This window comes from Acinonyx jubatus, chromosome E1, assembly GCF_027475565.1.
Source record: "Acinonyx jubatus isolate Ajub_Pintada_27869175 chromosome E1, VMU_Ajub_asm_v1.0, whole genome shotgun sequence".
Lineage (NCBI taxonomy): Eukaryota > Metazoa > Chordata > Mammalia > Carnivora > Felidae > Acinonyx > Acinonyx jubatus.
Window position 1 is genome coordinate 29,738,863 of NC_069397.1, and position 19,579 is coordinate 29,758,441.

At 42.7% G+C, this 19,579-nt stretch overlaps 1 protein-coding gene across 5 annotated transcripts in view; it reads right to left on the reverse strand.

The window, feature by feature from the left end:
• The window catches only part of ANKFN1 (ankyrin repeat and fibronectin type III domain containing 1), a 459,993-nt gene that overhangs the window by 280,161 nt on the left and 160,253 nt on the right, over positions 1-19,579 (reverse strand). The window contains exon 1 of one of the 5 annotated variants that reach the window (XM_053211571.1): positions 7,619-7,989. The exons of the other annotated variants lie outside the window; for them this stretch is intronic. Coding sequence (XP_053067546.1) covers positions 7,619-7,624 — 6 coding nt within the window. The 5' untranslated portion in view covers positions 7,625-7,989. Of the gene's footprint in view, positions 1-7,618; positions 7,990-19,579 lie in introns of those variants that run through there. 5 annotated transcript variants of the gene reach the window in all.

The window sequence follows — 19,579 nt, forward strand, 5'->3', positions numbered from 1 at the left end:
ATTATATACAGGGTTTTTTTTTTCTTAAACTTTTCTCCTTGTAAAAATCTTAATTGACTGGAGCTCAAAGTTCTTACCCTGTCATATTGTTAGCACCTTTTCTAGACCAAGAATGACAACACGAAGGACAAAAAATATATAGAATATGCATCTTTTGATATCTGGCTATAATCCTGCAGACATCAGAAAACCCCAGGTTTTCTTAAGAGAGTAGCAATAGAAAGTATTCTGGTCTAAAAATTGGAAAATACCTGTTTCACACAAATATGGATATGGATTTTTTTTTCTCTTAGTTACTCTTTACCTTGAAATCTGGGTTGGGGGTGATCAGGGCACAGGAAAAGAAATAATGGCACACAGAGAGGTAATTAACTCCCTCCCACTTAATAAAAGAAATAAAGAAGATCCATTTAAGTGTATGTGCTTTATAGACTCATTTTGACCTAAATAAAACCCACCCCTGCTACCACCAGCTAATCCCCAAGGTTAAGCTTGACTTTTGAACATGGACATTCAGTCTGGGGGAAGGAAAGGATGAAGGAGGGGGGCTGTTGACAGGGAAGATCAATCTTCGTTCATCCTTGTTCTCTGGCTTGGGAGTAAATGAATAGATTTGAGAAGGGTTAGGCAGGGGTCTGAGTGTCCCTGGAGGCTTCTTTGGGTAAAATCCAAGCAAGGAGCTGCAGGTCTTATGTTCTGTCTAATTATAGGACCCTTAACAGGAATGAACAGCTGATCCACATGGCAGAAATCAACCATGAATCACTGAAGATGATGATGAGAGGGGGGGAAAGGCTGTCCCAGGGGCACAGAGAGACAACAAGGGCTAATGCAAATAACTGCATCAGGTCTAGTCAGAGAGGCCTCAAGCAATTCACTAAAAAGATCACTTGCTAGGGAAGCAAGCCAAACTCAACCTCTCCTCCCTCCTCTAATCCAGCTGTCCCAGAACGTGACTGCACTGTGCATTTGCTGGGGATTCCAGCCACTGTCAGCTCCTGTGTCCCCTGGCCAAGCTGCCAGTAGACTGCAGACAAGTGTCACTAGAGGGCTGAGGGGGCACACACGCCTTTGAAGGATTGTTGGCAATGTACTGCTGCCTTGTGAGCTTCTGGCTCTCTGGCTGGTCCAGGAAGTGAACAAGGGAGGGCAGAGATGACAGCATCCAGGTAAAGAATGCAGTCCCATCCTTCCCAAATGGACCGCCCACAATGTCAGGCTGACCCAAGGATTCTTGGAAGGCAAGCATGTTGGAACCCAGCAGGTGGCACAGAGAGACAGCAGCTCACCTACTCTCCTCCAGAGCTCAGGTGCACAAGAGAAAAGAGGGAGGAGTGTGCTGTGACCAGGAAGAAACATTCAGGCAGGTTGTGGAGAATGTCAGCCAGGTAATTAATCTTCAGTATCAGAATGACTGTAATGAGTCCCAGAAATCTGTACCTCTATGTGCCCCATGTGATTCTTGGATATTCGTTGTCTGTGCTAGGCATTGTTCTAGGTGCTGGAGACACAGCAGTAAGGAAAACAGACAAAATTGCCCTCCTGGGACTGACACTCTAGCTGGGGAGACAGTGAAGTGTGTGGCACGATGGAAAGTGCTGAGTTCCACATGGAAACATAAAGCAGCAGAAAGTGCAGATATCCATGCGGTATAAAATAGGGTGGTAGGAAGGTCAAGGAAAGCCTCATTGACAAGGTGACAGTTAAGCAAAGACTTGAAAATTGTGAGAAAATGAGCCATGCCAACATCTGGGGGAAATACATTATGTGTAGAGGGAACAGTAGAGCAAAGGCTGAAGGCAGGAGCGAGCATGAGCAACATCCAGGAGGCAACATGGCAGAGCCTAGGGGCCATGAGGAGGGTCACAGGTGAGAACCCAGAGGTAGCACACAGCCAGATTCACTGGCACGCTAACACTTGAAGATGCTATTCTAAAACTGGGATCCTTAGAGCTAATAGATAAAACATTAATGAATTAACACAGCCTGTTTAAAGAATCCACTTTAACCGATTTCAGACAGAGACCTCGGGAAATTGGTGGAGTAAGCTGATCAACGTTTGTAATTACAATTCTTGCTGTGGATCATGGTCTGGGCTAGATGCTAGTTATATAAACCCCAGTGAGGCAGCTCCTGCCCTCCAGGACCTTTTATCACAGTGGCGGGGTCTAAAAACTAACCACACAGAGCAGTGTTTGCCAAGAGCTAAGTGTGTGGTACAGACAACAGATGGTATAAGCACTCAGAGGAAGGATGTGTCCCTGTTCATTGGCCTGGTTAGAGACCACTTCCTGAAATGGGCCTTGCCTGACCAGTAGTATTAGGTGTCAGGTATGCCTGTAAGACAGCATGGGACAAGGGCCAGCCAAGAAAGTGCTCCCTCTCATGCACTCTCTGGAAGCCCCAGATGGACCAGCCTGGCCAAACAGTTTGTCCAGCAAATGTGCCCATGTCCTCCTGTCTCTAATTTCTTGGCAGCTCCCCTGGTTCCTAATCCTGGGGTTGGCCTCTGGATTTTAAGCTGGCACCTGTCATGTCCTGCTCTTGGGTTCTCACTGCCACCCCCAGCATTGACCTTGGAGGCTTCCATGGCCTACCCTTTGTATTTGGCTGAGTTGGTCATCTGTTTGTTGCTTTCTGGACTAGAATCTACTGAATCCACTTCTTCCTAGTGTGATGTCTTGACATTTCATTTGGCATGATAATTAAGACTCAGATAAGTGAGAGGTGGGAGAAAGACACTACTCACTATCAAGGATGCAGAAGAAGAAAGCTGTAGGGGTTTTCGAGGGAATGCAGAGTATAATATTCTCGATAAAGTTAAAGAGTAAATAATGGAATGGTATATTGTGGCCTATTCTGAAGGACCCATTTTTTTCAAGTCAGATAGAAGTGGTTTTGAATTCAAGTTCTGCTATGTTTAGGCATCTGACCAGGAGCTAAGAGTTACTTAATCACACTTAGCTATTCTTCTCATGTGTAAATAAGGATAATAATATTTATGTTTTAGAATAGTATAATCAATATAAAATAATCAATATAAAATACTACGGATTTTACAAGAACATAGTAAGCATGCAGTTAAAACTAGAGTCATTTTTATTTTGTTACTGCTAGAGACTGAATGTTCATGTTTTCCCAAAATGCACATGTTAAACCCTAACCCACCCTGGAGGCTTTGGGAGATGATTAGGTCACAAGGGTGGAGCTTTCATGAATGGAACCAATGCTCTTAGAAAAGAGGACCCAGACCTGAGACTGCAGGGACTGTGTTAACAAGAGAGAGGGCCCAATCAGGTCGGTCTGGAGAATCCATGCACATCAGTCATCAGTGTCTGCCATGCTGAGGAGAAGAAGCTTTTCAGGACCCCCATTCTGAGTTCTGAGAGTTTATTTCTCTTCTAAGACTCAGAGATTCACATTCCTTCCTTGCTCCATCTTTAAAAAGAAAAATGGACGTATCTTCAAAAAATTGATCTTAGAGGTCAAAGAAAATAATGATTAGCGAAAACACCGATCCGTTTTTCTGCCATGTGAGGATGTGGTGAAAAGGCAGCTGTCTGTGAACCTGGAAGGGCGTCCTCACCAAACACTAAATCTGCCAGGGACTTGATCTCGGACTTCCTGGTCTCCAGAACTGGGAGAAATAATTTTCTGTTGTTTAGAGGCCACCAGCCTATGGTACTTTGTTACAGCAGCCCAGGTAGACTAAGACAGCCATTATTATTCCTGGTACTAAGAAGTACAAACAGATTCTGGGTGTCAAATTCTGGAAGGTCTTAATCATGATGATTCAACTTTAGAGTGAGAAAAAACAAAGCCAGGACAGAGACCCTCCTCCTTGGTTCCTTTGCTAGCTCTGTGTCCTCGAAGTTTCCTTCTCAGGACCTCAGTGCTGGACGGGGGAAGAGTTTGCATTTCAATCACATGTTCCCCTGCTGTTTCCTGTCTTCTCATCTGTGCTGACATTTGTGTGCCTGGACAGTCTTAATGGGTCCGTGTGAAGACCCAGACTGGGAGTGATGTGACCCAGCTGTGGACAACCTCTTGTTTCAGAGACTTGCTCTCTTCTCAGAAGCATGCCAAAATGAAGAAAATAACTTTGCCTTGGCAGTTTCCACAAAGTGAAATGCCAGTTCCTAGTCTTCAGATTTTTTTCCCCTTCTGTTCACCCACCCTGTTTATGGAAAATGAATCATGCGACTCATTTACACACAAATGGAGAGGGGTAGTTTGGGGATAAACAACACAACTTCCTGGAATGCCCGTGGATGCTCATCACACTGCTGTTATAACCATTGCTGTGGACTCTGGTTTGCAGAGAACCTACTGGAGTATAAGGTGCTGCTCAGGTCAGAGGAAAAAACAGGCTCCTGGCCCGTCCACTGGCTAATTAATGCTGGAGACAGGATTCCTGTCTGCACATGGCTCCTTCCCTGGCATGAGCCAGAACCACTCACTCCAGACTCTCCAGCTCTAGTCCCTCACCTCCGCCCAGGGGACAAGTACAAAGGCCCAGGGGAAGGACATAAGACAATGCCTTGGGCTATTTCTACTTTGCAATGTAGGCCATTTTCCATCTAGTAGATTACCTGGTGCCAGTCCTGCTTGCTCCAGGAATTCTCAATGAATTTCTCATGAGTGCAAATCTCTTCCTTGGGGTCCTGCCCCTGTAACGGTTGGTTCTCCTATAACACTTGGTTCTCAGGAACTCCTACTCTCCCTTCCCTTCCAGCTGCAGAAGGTAAGTTTAGAAGTGGTTCTTATTTCCAAAGGGTCTTATATCAACATGGAAAAAAAAAAAAAAAACAACCCAGAGACATGTGTGGTAGTAGTAGGGACAGGTAAGAAGAGATATAAATATGAGAATACTATGATAATTTTAGGACATTTCATGAAACAAGCCTTGTACAAATACCTGTGCCTCCCAATGACCCACCCAGCTCAAACATCCTATTAGCCTTCTGCAGACTTTGTCCTGGCTCCTCTGTGTTCTTAGAGCTCTTACAACTATTTATGTCTTCACATTGGTGGTTATTTCCTTAGGTATCTACTTCCTACTCTGGGCAGGTAACCCTGTAGGGACAGGGATCCTTCCTTACTCTTTGAATCCTTGGCAGCAAATAATAGGAGCTCAATAAATGTTGGCTAAATGAATGGATGGGTGATTTCACTAGTCATTATTTTCTTTGGGCTCCAAGATCATTTTTTGAAGATACGTCCATTTTTATTTTTCAAGATGGAACAGGAAGGTATGTGAATCCCTGAATCTTGGAAGAGGAGCAAACTCTCAGAACTCAGAATGGGGGTCCTGAAAGCTTCTTCTCCTCAGCATGGCAGACACTGATGTGCACGGATTCTCCAGACTGGCCTGATTGGGCCCTCTCTCCTGTTAACACAATCCCCGCAGTCTCAGCTTCCTGATAGATCATTAGATGGAGCAAAGCGATGAGTGTCACCATTAGAATTACGCAGGGCTGCCTCCCCTGCTGCCACCAGCATCAGCATCCTCAGGGTTCACCACCAAGGCTGCCAACAGGGCACACACTCGTCACTGGAGCAGGGACAATAGGGCAGCTATTGATTTGTTATCATTACCTTCAAGCTGAGCCCTCAGCGTGGCTTGGCAACATCTCCAGGGAACTCCAGGGGAAGCTTGCTCTACCAATCCAGCCAATGACTATTTCACTTGTCTGCTCTCCTCCGATCTCCTGTTCATCCTACAATCTCCCTTTTTCCTCCTCACTCTTTGTGGATGCCCCTCCTCACATTTCATAAAGGAATTAGGAACTCCCAAAGGGTCCACACATCTCCTGATCTCTGAACTCTTACTCAGCTCCTTTCCTTTAGTTACAGAGGAGAGCACAGCCAGGCCCTACATAGATTCTGGATGTCATCCCTTTGTCCCTCTTCAGGAGCCATTACTAATTCCTGCTTTCTCTTGCATGTCCAAATCCGGCCCCCACCCCGCCCGCCAACCCTTTCTCCTGGATAACATTCCCTGTATTCAAGCAGGCTCTGTTAGCATCTTCATAAGACAAAAAACAAAACCAGGCTCCCTTGAAACCACTATCTATAAAGGTAGAGTGGAAGTCTACTTTTATTCTTCTTCACAGTCAAAATTCTAGAAATAGTTCTCCAAAGCCTGCTATCTCCACTATACATTTACTCCTCAACCTCTCCCAACAGTCCTCTGAAAGCAGCAGCTCTGGCTACTGTGACAGATAAGAGTCATCTATACACATTATACATTGAAAAGCAGTTCGCAGTCAACCTCTGGAGAAATGAAGGTGGTGTGGACAAGGCGGGGGGGCGGGTACAATGAAGGGGACTTGAGAAGGGGATTAAGTCAGAATACGTTTTGAGGGTGTGGTCAAATGCATTTATTGAAAGACTGGATAAATAATGTAAGAAAAAGAGGAGTCCATGACATTCTAGGCAGCTCTGTTGGAAAATGATGCTGTCATTTACTGAAACATGGGAGACTACACAGGGCACAAGGTTGTTTCCCTTCAGTACTACAAGCTCTGTGAGAGTAGTTGCTATTTCTCACATATTTATTATTTCTCAAACACCCAACCCAGTGGGCTCTTACTTATTTGTTTAGTGAATAAATCTTAATATATGATGGTATTAGTCTCAGGATATTTTCAGCTGGAAGTAATGGAAAACTTTGACTCAAATTGGTTTAAAGCATGAACAGTTGATTATCTCACAAAACAGGGAGAGCAAGCTCTGGGCCTGATTCATCGCTGCATCTCTGCTCTGTGGACCTCAGCCTCAGACTCCTCCTTAGGCTGATGTGTGGCAGTTTCCAGAGTCACATCCAACCCAACCACAGGAGAAAGAGGCGGTGTCTTTCTCCCTCTCTCTCTTTATCCCTCTCCTTCTTTCTTTTTCTGTGTCCCTCATCCCTCTGTCTGTCTCAAGAGTGAGAAAACTACCCCCCCCCCCACTACTCTGGTTGTTTTATGGGGTAAATCAGGCCCCAGGCAATCAGGCAAAGGAAGCACCTTTAAGTCACTGGGGCCCGAGTCTGAAGCTGGGGTGGGGCCTGCTTGCCTCAGGCACCTGGCTGCAATATGGTTAGGAGGATACCTGAACCAAGTCTGGATTTTGTTGGAAAGGAAGAAGAGGGAAATTGGAACCTGTATGAAACCAATGTTGTCAATGCTGACAAAATGCCTTATAATAATGATGAAATTGTAGGCTTATGAGAAGTTATGTGAATTCTGAAAGTGTTAAAAAAAACAAAACAAGACAAAACCAAGTGCTTTGGTGATGCTTATGGATAGTCTAGATATAACAATTATCCAGAATGTTAAATTAGTCTTGTAATTGATTATCGCTCTATAACCACATTTCCTATGAATTTGAGATAGCTTATGAAAAATAACTTCAAATTTCTTATTAAAGTTATTTAGTAAATATTTCTTGAGCACTGTGTGCAAAGACTTGAGTTAGAAATAGAAAAGGAATAAAAGTACATATACAACTTGTCCCAGTTCATCAGGAGGAAAAGAAGAAGGCACCAAACAGTTGCTGAAGACCTGTCCTACATGTTGATGAGGTTATTACTTTTAATTCTCCTAATAGGCCTACAAAGTAGTCATATTACCTTCATCAGACATTTCTAATGGTCACCAATATCTGGTTCACCTCTTCTTCTGAGTTCATGGAAGGCTGCGCTTCCCAGGTCCACTGAGGTGGGCTCTGTGACAAGAAGTCATATAGGTCACTTCTGTGTTGGGCATTAATTGCTGGTGTGAAAACTTCCACTCTCTTCTATTGCTCTAGCACCTGGAATGCTATGTGTCCACAATGGCATAGTTGCAAGATGGTGAAGCCAGCCTCCAACCTCCTGAGTCCCTGAATAACTACAAATCTGCTATGGTGTGTAATGCAAGGGAGACACTTTCTTCAGGTTCTACCACAGGGAGATTTGGTTACCACATGATAGTGCAGGATAGTTAGTTCTAACATAGATAGTTTATCCCTTTTTAAAAAAAAAGTAATGTTTATTTTTGAGAGAGAGGGAGAAAGAGAGAGAGAGAGAGAGAGAGAGCGCACATGAGTGGGGAGAGGGCCAGAGAATGATAGAGACACAGGATCCGAAGCAGACGCCAGGCTCTGAGCTGTCAGCACAGAGTTGGACATGGGGCTTGAATCTACAAACCGTGAGATCATGATTAAGTCAGATGCTTAACTGACTGAACCACCCAGGTGCCCTGATAGTTTATCCTCATATAGAAGATGAAGGTCCAGAAGAATTGGTGACTCACCCAAAGTCACCAAGAATGGCATCATCGGGCTACGAGAACACAGGCTTAGTTGGGCTCCAAAGCTTGTACCTGCTCTACCAGTGCATGCCAGCTTCCAAATTAGGTATAGTTCTTGTCACAAAATTGGCCCTCAATGAATGTTTTATCGATGATTATCATTAGTGATAACTTACATGTTTTTATTACATGTGTTTAACACCTCAGCCAAGGTTTTCAAAGATACATACCACATTTTTTTTCCCCTCTCATTTAGCCCTTACAGTAAGCTCATCAGGTAGGTCTTAGTAAATTTCTCTCTGTTTGTCTGTTTCTTCCTCCTGCTAAAGAAATAATTATTGATTTTCCACGTTGAGCCAGCACAGTGTTCGCTGCTGGCTGTACCGTAGATGATGTCTAAGGATTAGATTCAATGACTTGTCTGCGGACTTACAATAGGAAGAACTAGAATTTAATCAGAGATTGTCTGTTTTTTTTTCTTTGTAAATTTTATAATGTTTTTATATATATTTTTGAAAGAGACAGGGCATGAGTGGGGGAGGGGCAGAGAGAGAGAGGGAGACACAGAATCCTAAGCAGGCTCCAGGCTCTGAGCTTTCAGCACAGAGCCCAACACAGGGCTCGAACCCACAAACCGTGAGATCAGGACCTGAGCTGAAGTTGGATGCTTAACTGACTGAGCCACCCAGGTGCCCTACAGATTGTCTGTTTTTTAAACATAGGAGTTTATAGTCTAGTAGAGGGTCAAGAGAGCTACGTAAGTATCACTAAATATAGTAGTCAAGAAGGTCAGAAAGGTGGTATAATGGTCTTATGACTGAAAGAAAAACTACTGTGCAGATTCAAGTATGGAGGGCATGATCACTCCCAGTTGGGGTTACTTTCAACGTTTTCACGGAGGCTCACCTGAACTTTGATAGGATTTGATAGAATGGATAGGATTTGGAATGAGGACTGTGAAGTGAAAGGGCATTCCAGTGACTCAAAATATTGGAAATGCATTTGGGGGAAATATTCAGAGTGTAGTTGGCAATACTATTGGCTTTGCATTGGAGCAGTAGGTGGGTGAGGTGAAAAGAAGAGGGCAGGACTATGGAAAGTTAACACAGGAAGCAGCCTCAGAGATGGACCCATTCAGGGAGGTCAAGGGTTAACTTTGGTCTGCTGGGTGTGACTGCATTAATGATTCTGAAGCTCACTGGTGCTTAGTGGGAAAGAGCCAAGGGCCCATGAACTGTGAAATTCCAAGGGCACCTTAGGAAAGGAATGGTGCCCAAAAGCCATGCATCTAGCATCTCAAATCCTGTCCAATCACCTTGATTTCACAGTCAAGGAAACTATGATCTGAGAGGGAAAGCAACTCCTCCAAGGTCACAGGGCTCCACTTGTGACACAGCTGGAACTAGAACAAAGACCACCTGATTTTTTCTCCCGTGCCTTTTTTTCTCCACACTAGGCATCAGAATCTGGAAGACCTTAATGCATTTGGACTATTGTGTAGGTGAGAGGGAGGCTCTGCAAGATTTTCAGCATGTACATTGCACTGAAATGGCAGTGAGAGTGTACCATGCAGAGGGACATGTGGAAAGGTGGAGGCAGGGAAAGGGTTAGGTGAATTCCAGAGTAGAATAAGGAGTCGTGTAATCACACCTGAATTAGTGCGATGGAAGGGAAAAAGGATAGAGGAGCGTGACCACGATACAAGAGAAAGAATTCTTGTTGTTATTAACAATGCTGACAGTGCTGTTCATAAACAGGATCAGATCACTGTTCTAGAAAGTGATGTTGAAAAGAACATTTCCCCCGAGAAAGCCCAGACTAATCCCATGTTTAAACAATCCTTGGATGTTGTATTCCAGGCTGAAGTGAGCTGTTTCTCTGAGTGCCAAATACCCATATGAAAATTAAAAAAATGAGTCCAACATCTGAATGTTTGGGCTATATGACGCCAAGCGTCCCACACAGCTGATTCAGAGGCAACAAGAGGGCATATGGTGCTGACTGCTGGCAGGGCATTTTGTAGATTCCACTAGGACTCTGAAAAGTGTCAGTATGGAGAACGCATTACCCAGACAGCACTCATTTGTATGTTTTTGGCAAATCAACTTCACCTGACAAGGAGATGAGACATAGGAGCTACCATACCTCATTCCAGTAAACTCCTGCTAAGAATAGTGAATGGTCTATATAATACTGGTCTATATCCTATAGGAAAATAGTCTATATAATAGCAAATTACAATGGCATGGAACGTTCCCTCTCTGGGTAATTTTGAAATATTTTCTAAAAAAACATCTGTAATTATTAAGCCATGAACTTGAGAAAGGTAATATGTGATGGAACAGAAACAAACAGATCCCATGGGACTTTGAAGAAAACCTGTATTTGGGTTTACTCATCTCTAAAATGCTTAACAGACTGACAGGAACAAAGTAGGCACTTAAGCAATATAAATTTTCATTCCATTCCATGGACGCAGAATTTGAAGTTCATAAGACAATTCACGTGAGCCTCATTTCATTTGATGAAGGTCAAATTAGTTGGGCCCTGAAACATGAACAAACTTTGCCCAGTGCCACCCAACTAGCAAATGGTGAGGACCAGGTTTGCGTCTCTGCCTTTTGGCTTGAGGTCCAGGGTACTTTTCACTACACCATAATAATGAACATATTATGTATATTACCATTTCTCCTTTAGCAGGCTATAATTTTGGCAGTCTGTACTGGGTTTTATTTTCCAATGTGGCTTGTGCAATAGTTACCACCACTGAGTATTTTTAACTGACAGAACAGATTTCTATTGAGAAGCAAATTTATGCATTATCCTGAGAAATGGGCTGAATGTTGTAAGGTGAGGAGGCCCCAAGAATAACTTGGGGATCACAGAGTACTTTCAATTTGGGATCTTGGGGCACTGGTCCATTTTAAAGGAACTTGGGTACTACTTTCAAATAAAGAGGCTTTCAGAACTTCTAGATTGTTGAGAATAAGAAAGCTGTGTCTCCAATTATTCATTTCTTTTTAAATTTTAATTAACTCATTCATTTATTTGTTGATAAATGCCATTAAGCATTTATCGTGTACCAGGCACAGTGCTAGGGGCTGGAGAGAAAGAGGCCTACATAGTCCCCACCTTCAAGGAGCCCACGGTTTGGGTAGAAACAGATAAAGAAAGAATGTGTTATATGATACAGTGTGAGAACAGAGGCAGTATAGATGCACAGGATGCTATGGGATGTTGAGGACGGGCATCCGACTGAGACTAACAAGCAGGGAAGGATTCCCAGAGGATTTGCTATGTGGGCTGGGGTGTAAAACACCGTCAGAAGTTATGAGGACTTAGAAGTGCATGAGACATGATGGAGGTCTTCGCCAGCCGAAAGGTGGGAAAGCACCGGTAAATAGAGTGTGTGGCCATAGTGGAGAGGAATAAAAAAATGTGGGTGGGGGGACAGATTATGAGAAGCCTCAAAGTCCAAATGTTTACTGCTTAATATACATGGGAGGTACTTTTTAAAAATATGTTTAATGTTTATTTTTGAGAGAGAGAGAGAGAATGAACACAAGCGGGGGAGGGGTAGAGAGAGAGGGAGACAGAGGATCTGAAGCAGGCTCTCTGCTGACAGTGGAAAGCCTGATGCAGGGCTTGAACTCACAAACCATGAGATCATGACCTGAGCTGAAGTCCAATGCTTAACTGACTGAGCCACCCAGGTGCCCCTCACATGAGGGGTACTTTTTAGACCCAAGTCATCCCAGCTACTGCTGGTGAAGACCCATCCAAATTCTGTGATTATGTGTATAAACACCAACACACATACATCCCGCAAATCATCCGTTATGCTGATATGCTGAGTGAAGATAATAAACAAAGCTGTTTTAAGTTTCTAGATGATTTCTTCCTCAGAGATGGGAGTTGGAGCTTTCAATCGTGTAGCTTGTTTGTTTGGCTTGCCATCTAAATCCAGTGGGTTAATATTCACAGGCACTGGAAGTGAAGGAGAAGCAGGGCAGACAATGTTTGGCAGAGCTGAGTGGACAAAGTCCCATCAATGTCCAGGCCTCGGTGGCACTGAGGTGCCATCACTCCCACAAAGACAGAAACAATACAGACTACCTTTAAACTTTCAGCAACAAACTACCTCTCAGGTTCCTTGGTCAGGGGAGTACATCTTTCCAAGGAAAGATAGGTATGGAGGATGAAGTCTAACGGAAGTGGAGATTGATCATGGAAGAAGACCAGAAGTGTGTGTGTTGGGAAAATGCGAATCACGGGACCATAAATTCTGAGAGCTGGGAGTTTTAGGAAGCAAGTTAAAGAGTCCAGGATCCAGCCAGGGCTTTCTGCATCACTACATGAACATTGTTTACTTTATGTATTGCTCAAGGCTGGACAGAGTCAAGCCTGAACAGCGGCCAGAGTCAAAGAGAAAATCTGTATGTGTGGCGGAGGTAATATGAGTCATTTCTGCTTGGCTCTGCTCTCAGAAAAATTTCTGAAAAATTTTATAGGCAGAATTGGCATCTCAGATATAAAGTAGCTACCAGGTCTTGTTTTTAAGAGTCAGATGTGTCTTTATTTCAATTTTATTTTTTTCAATATCAGAAATCTAAGCTTTATTACTGCTGCTTTTAATTTTTTCCCAAATAAATATGTATGGTATTATAGTAATACCCAATAGCAACTCTGTAGATGAGGATCAAATGTGTTTTCAAAAGAAAAATAATGGATGGGATAAAACTGTTTATCTTTGTTCTAATTAGCTCAACCAGCAAATCTGGAACATCAAAGATCTTTGCAGACTTTGCTAAACTGTTACTCCATTTTCACTAAAAAAATGCTACAGACACAATTGGGTGTCCATTGATATACACACTCATTTGATTAATTCTATAAATTAGGGTGTTTATAGCATGCAGTTATGGGCTGAATTATGTCACCCCACCCCACTCTACCAAATTCATGTGCTAAAGTCCTAACTCCCTAACCCCCAGTACTTCAGAATGTAATTGTATTTGGAGATAGAGTCTTCATTTATTTTATTTTTTTTAAGTGGGCTTCTTACCCAACAAGGGGCTCAGTGTGAGGCTTGAACTCAAAACCTTGAGATCAAGACCTGAGCTGAGATCATGAGTTGGACACTTAACCTACTGAGCCACCCAGGAGCCCCTGGAGATAAGGTCCTTAAAGAGGTAATTAAAATAGAGTCATTAGGGTAGGCCCTAATCCAATAGGACTGGTATCCTTATAAGAAGAGGAAATTTGGATACAGAGAGAAGAATGATGTGAAGACATAGGGAGAAAACGACCATCGAGAAGCCAAGGAGAGAGCCCTGGAACAGACGCTCCCTCACGGCTCTCAGAAGGAACCAACCCTGCCCACATCTTGGACATCTAGCCTCCAGAACTGTGAGACAACAAATTTCTGTCGTTGATGCTAGCCAGTCTATGGTGCCCCATTATGGCAGCCCTAGGAAATGCAACACAACATGCATATTTATTCTATCTAGATATTAGTAAGTTTATAGCATGAACATTTATTTTCTGCCATCTGTTCCTTTTCAGTTTGGCCTCAGCATTCGGATTTCTTTGAGGAGAATGACCTCTCCTCATTTTATGCATTCTAGATAGGACTGTAAATAAGATATTTGGGGGGGTAGGGTGGACATGTGACCTGAATTAGGCCAATGAAACTCTCTCCTGGGACTTTGACTCTCAAGAGGAACTAGGATGAAAATGACACTAGAAGCTTATTCATGGTGCTAAATAGTGTCTGCTACACAAATCCGTGTTGTTGCCAGCGCCCTGCTTTTTTGTAAGTATGGTTGTCTGGCATTCTCATGGATTCTAAGAGCTGCCCCACATTTTCTAATAAACTGTTTTATCTTAGATTAGAAAGATGATATTTTATATAGCTTGCAAGCAATTATTTTTAATCCTGTTTGTGCCATTTTTTTCTATTGAAATCTAAAAGAAAATTTACTAATCTTTTTATTTAAAACCCTTTCCTTGCTTAATTCTCTTTTATCCTCCCATGTAGGTTTTAGGCATTCATCATTCAATAAATGTGCACTGAGCACCTATTATGCGTCAGATATTGCACTGGGTGTTTTCATCAAACTGGGAGTTGGAAGTTGTTTTGTGTAATGTGGGGTATTATCGAATATTTAGAAATTAGATATTTCACATGTTATTAAACTGCATTTATGTAGAGTCTATATACATTTATATCAACAGCATAAATTAAGTAGGTGGAAAACCCCATCTAAACTTGGGGAATTTTATACCAGCAAGTGTTTTGCATCTGCTGTGTACAAAGATCCGTATCAGGTAATATGGGGGGGGGGGGGGCTTCAAAAAAAAAGATAAAGATTGCCCAGCCTAAAGACACTTACTAGGGGCTCCTCAGATATATTTAACAGTTAACAAATAGGAACACGTTCTATAGTGACTACCAAACCTTAAGAAAATGAGAAAAATCCATCTGAATCCTCTGACAATGCTACCACAGGAGAATTTGTTGTGTTCACACCATGTTACATACTTTAATGTCAGATCTCATTTAATACTCATAGCCAACCTGTGAGCTGGGCACTGTTATCATCCCATTTTACTCAGATAGAAACTGAGACCAAATGAGGTTAGAAAACTTTCCTGGAGCACCCCCTTGCATCCTTCATAATTTTTCAATTTGCACACAAATCTCTAATTCTAGAGGCCAAAGATATCCCCTTATCCTCCCAAAACAGTCAACAAAACAGAACAACTTAATATGCCAACATTCAAGGAACTGGAGTTAGGACCTGTGCATCCTTGCCACTGTCTCCTGTCCTCTCCTGGATTTAGAACTTTGTTTGATTTGATAATTGTGTCCTCACATCCAGGCTATCACAACTATTTCATGTCGAAACCCTGGGAGTGTGAGCTTTGCCCCAAATTCGTTTCTAAGCCTAGGGGCATGAGCTTTGGTAACAGACTACCAAGGCTAGAATTTCAAAATAAATCAATATGCATCTTCTATGGAATTCACTGCAATGGGAGTTTGTATTTATCATTACTTGGCTCCTAGACTCATTTAAGAGAGGCCAACTGGCAGCTCCCATCTCTTATAAAAGTTTCCAGAAGACAAAACATGAAAGTTCTGTTTCATTTTTTCCTGGGATTCTTTTATCTTGTGTGAGCATCAGTAATCAAAGTGGCATTTACTAGCTTGGCAAATGAAGAAACCTTTACTTTCCCACAAGCTCAGTTGTAGGTATCAGGCTCTCCTAAAGTTTCCATAGCAAATAGCCAGCTGAGTGTGCAAAAGGAAGAAAGACAGAAAGGCAAAGAAACAAAGAAATACAGAAAGAAACAAGGAAAGACAGAAACAAAGAGACAGAGAAAGAGAAGGAAAAAAGAAAGAAAAAGAAAGAAAGAGAACAGAGGAAAAGAAAAGAGAAAAGAAGAAAGAAGAAGAAAAAGAAGAAAGAAGAAAGAAATCTGCAAGGAAAAAAATAGTATAACAAGGACCACACTGATCCTACATTAGTTTTCTAGTGACTTGCAGAGTTTGTAATTTTTATCATTTACCTTTCTCTCCACTACACCAATTCCTAGGGGAGGGTTCATTTTTTATTCATTCTGAAAGTTTACCATCAATCATCCTCTTAAAGAGCTTGCCAGAAACTTGGACAGAGCCTCATAATAAAATTGCACAGACAGAGGACTAATTGATTTCTATAAATAATGTTTAGCTGTAAAGATATGAAAGGTGGTTAGAACCACATGTATTAATCTCCCTTTTGCTCCATCTGTGTCTGCAAAAGCAGACTGTACCTTGACAAAGTACCCTGACTATTTTGCCCTGCAAACACACAGCAGGAGATTAACACCAGATGGCCCACCCCTCCCATTTCCTTGCCCTGCCCTCCGCCCCGCCCCCACCTCCTCTGGCCAAATCCTCTAATTACTCCTCCCCTCTGGTCCCCACTTTATATCCCATAATTTAAAAATTCACTTTCCATTACCATCCCTGCACTGACAGCATGCCGAGTTGACAGTCCCCCATTTCTCTCCACCCTTCCACCTTTCTGTACAATAAACAAAAACACAACCCAAACCTCAAACACAAAAGCTTTTCATCAGACTGCAAGACTAACAGTGTTCAGGAAAAACAGTAACTACCGGTGCTAAAGAATTATTAATGTGTGTGTCTTGGAAAGAGGGGGATTAGAGAGGACTCACGCTGGAGGACACTCTCAGGCACTACTAGCTTTAATCACATGGCACCAAAATACCCAGCATTTACTACTTGTCAACATCATATAAAACGGGAACAAAATTATATCTGGGGAAATAAATGCTGGCTGGACAAAGATAATGCTATAAATCTCATGTTGCTGGAAGAATGTTGAAAACCCGCAGAAGCCCCATCTGCTCAGGCCAACTGTGATAGGCTGAAATAAAAAGTGAACTAGAGACAGGGCAGGGCTGTGTGATAGATGCCCAATTCCAAATTATGAACATTAGGTGGTTACATCGCAAAGACTGATTCATAGGGGCGCCATCTTAACTGGTTGGGTCAATCAGCTGGTTCCAATCCCAACTAAACACAACACAAAATGTCATACTTAGCATCGAATATCATTTTTCTGGCTACAGATTAAATACAAAATGAATGATTACTTTCACTTGGGAGACAGGAAAATTGTCACACTAGACAGAATTCGATGAAATTGGCCCATTTCTTCCTCTTCTTCTTCTTCTTCTTTTTTTTTTTTTTTCTTCTCTTTTCCTGGCCTGGATTGCTCCTAGATGATGGTAGATATTTTCCATAAATAAGAGTGCTAGGGAGTCTTTTTTGATGGGGCAACACAAATGACTAGATTGATTCAAATAAAGTAATTCTACATCAGTCTAATTCTGAGAGCATTAACTATTCCTGATGATTATCATACTTGAAATATGGTCATAATTTTAAAAGCTTTCACAGATACTTTCCTTTTCTGTAGCTTTTCATGTGAGGCAGCTCAAACTTTCTCAAAGCTTTTCTTTTAGGGGGAAAATGCATGCTGTGTTTCGTAATTTTAAGTCTCCGTAAAGTTAACCACACTTGTAAAAAATCACTTATTTTTAGCGTGGGCTCCTTCTGTAGCATTCCCTTCGTCTCCACACGCTGGTTAGTTGTCTGTCTTCACCCCCTTGCCCTGGCCTGCTCACGTCAGCCTAGCAGTTCCTTCTTTCAATGGCAAGTACTAAGAAGGCAGGGGCTGTTGTAGCCCCACTTGCTTTGCCTGGAGCTCCCAGTGACTTCATGAAGGCTACCAGCTCTGCTACCAGCCTACAGTGTTTGGGATCTGCTGGCCGATTTGTTATACAGCCATCCCCTGCTTTTCCAAAGTTTGCTTTATGCCGCTTTGCTTTTACCAAAGACCTGCATCAGTACCTGTTTTTGCTAACTGAAAGAAATCCAAAGAAGACTTTTGCTTTTACCAAAAAATGGAGAAAGGCATATACAGCATTTAGCATCTGTTTCACAGCAGGCCGTTATGGAGGCAGCGTGCACCTTGAGCAGCCCCGCCAAGCTCCTTCCCCAGGAACCATACTCACTCAGCCTTTCGGCATCAAGTGCCGTAACTTTGAACTGTGTCTGAGAGCGTGAGCACTTTATCTTGATTTATTTTGTGTATCTGTTAACAAGATGTGTCCCAAGGTATCAGAAAAGCTTAAGAAAAATTATTTTGGGGATCTGGGACAGTGCAAAAAATGTCCCATATAATTGAATGCTAATTGCTTCTTTGCTTTATGCCATTTAGGCTCACAAAAGGTTTTGTAGGGATGCTCTGCTTTTGGATAGCTGGGGAAACCTGTAGTTTCATTAGCTACTTCTGCAATGGCCCTAATCTCATCTAAGCACTGGAGCGGAAGAAGATATCGGAAGGGAATGGTTGATTGGACATAAGGAAGTTTTTTCTTCCTTTTCTTTTTAAAAAGGTCTTGGGTAGGGAGGGCCCATGTTGGAACTGGGCCATTATGCTACTTGATTTCATAATTATTGACCTGGTTCTAGGAATTAGGAATTAGACAAGATAGCCCTTGAGGTGTATGTGAGGGGAGCTGCTTGGTCTGTGAGTTAGTGAGTGTGTCAAGACACTGTATGGCTGATCCAAGCCCTGAGTCCATGATGTTCAAATGACTGAAGCATTTCGAGCAAGCAAAAAATTAGCACATCTGTTCATTGGATCAGTGGAAGGAGCCTACTGAGCTCTGAAACACCATGGCCGATCGGTCTGGTGAATTATTTAGCATTCCCAAAAGCTAGAGTGTTCTCCATGTAGGCTGGTTGGAAAGTTAAAAGTGCCAAGAAATACATGGTACTGTATTTATATTACCTGGAGTTGAAGAACTGTGTAACCCAGTTTCCACCGCTTACGGCAACAACTGAAGTCTGAAACCAAGAGTCAAGAGGAATACCTAAGCATGAAGGTCAAACTCGGATTCCACACATCTAACCAAGTGAAGCAATCACTGCTTTCTGACCAGTAGGTTCACACTTATAAATGTACCCTCAAACACAAGATTAAAACCTTGAAGTAGGTAAATCATCATGTGTTGGGACCAAATGCATCAGAGTCCTAGTAGAAGGATCCACCTAAGTACATCAGTAGGAACTTGGAGGTCAAAGAGAATGAAGTCAATCTATGGCCTTCCTGAGTGCCAGGCAAAGAAAGAGTCTCTGAGAAGACACCATAGTCCCAATGGAGACCTAAAGTCTTGGAAGAAGGAGGACCCTCCAAGTAGCCTTAAGATGTTTGAGCCATGGTGTCTGAGAATAAGCAAGCAGAGTCATAGTCATGGTCATAGTCATGGGAGTATGAGGTGATGTGCCCTGGGGTCTGCCTACTCCCTGGTAGATGTCTCCCAGACAGTCCAGTTCAGTGCACATTCAAGCTGAGGTGGTCAAATAAACCTTCTGCATCTGCCTGTCTCCTGAGCTGTTGAGCTTCCTCCTCACCTCAGGTTTAGATAGCTGTCTTTGTGGTTTGAAATAGCTAAGGGCAAAGGTTTAGGTCCTTTCCCCCCATCTATGCCCCTTTGGCCAGAGTCCTCATCCTCCCTCTTTGCCACCTTCCCTAGGCGACCAGTGCTCCTATGCTGGATACCAGTGGCCCAAGGTCACTTGCTATATTATTCCACCAGGACCATGCCCTCCCCAAGAGACTCTCTTAGTTGTGCTATTTGGGAGACCTGGAGATGATGTCCCCTTCCTAGCTGATGATACATAAGCTAAATACAGTAAAGCCATTCCAATTAGGGGA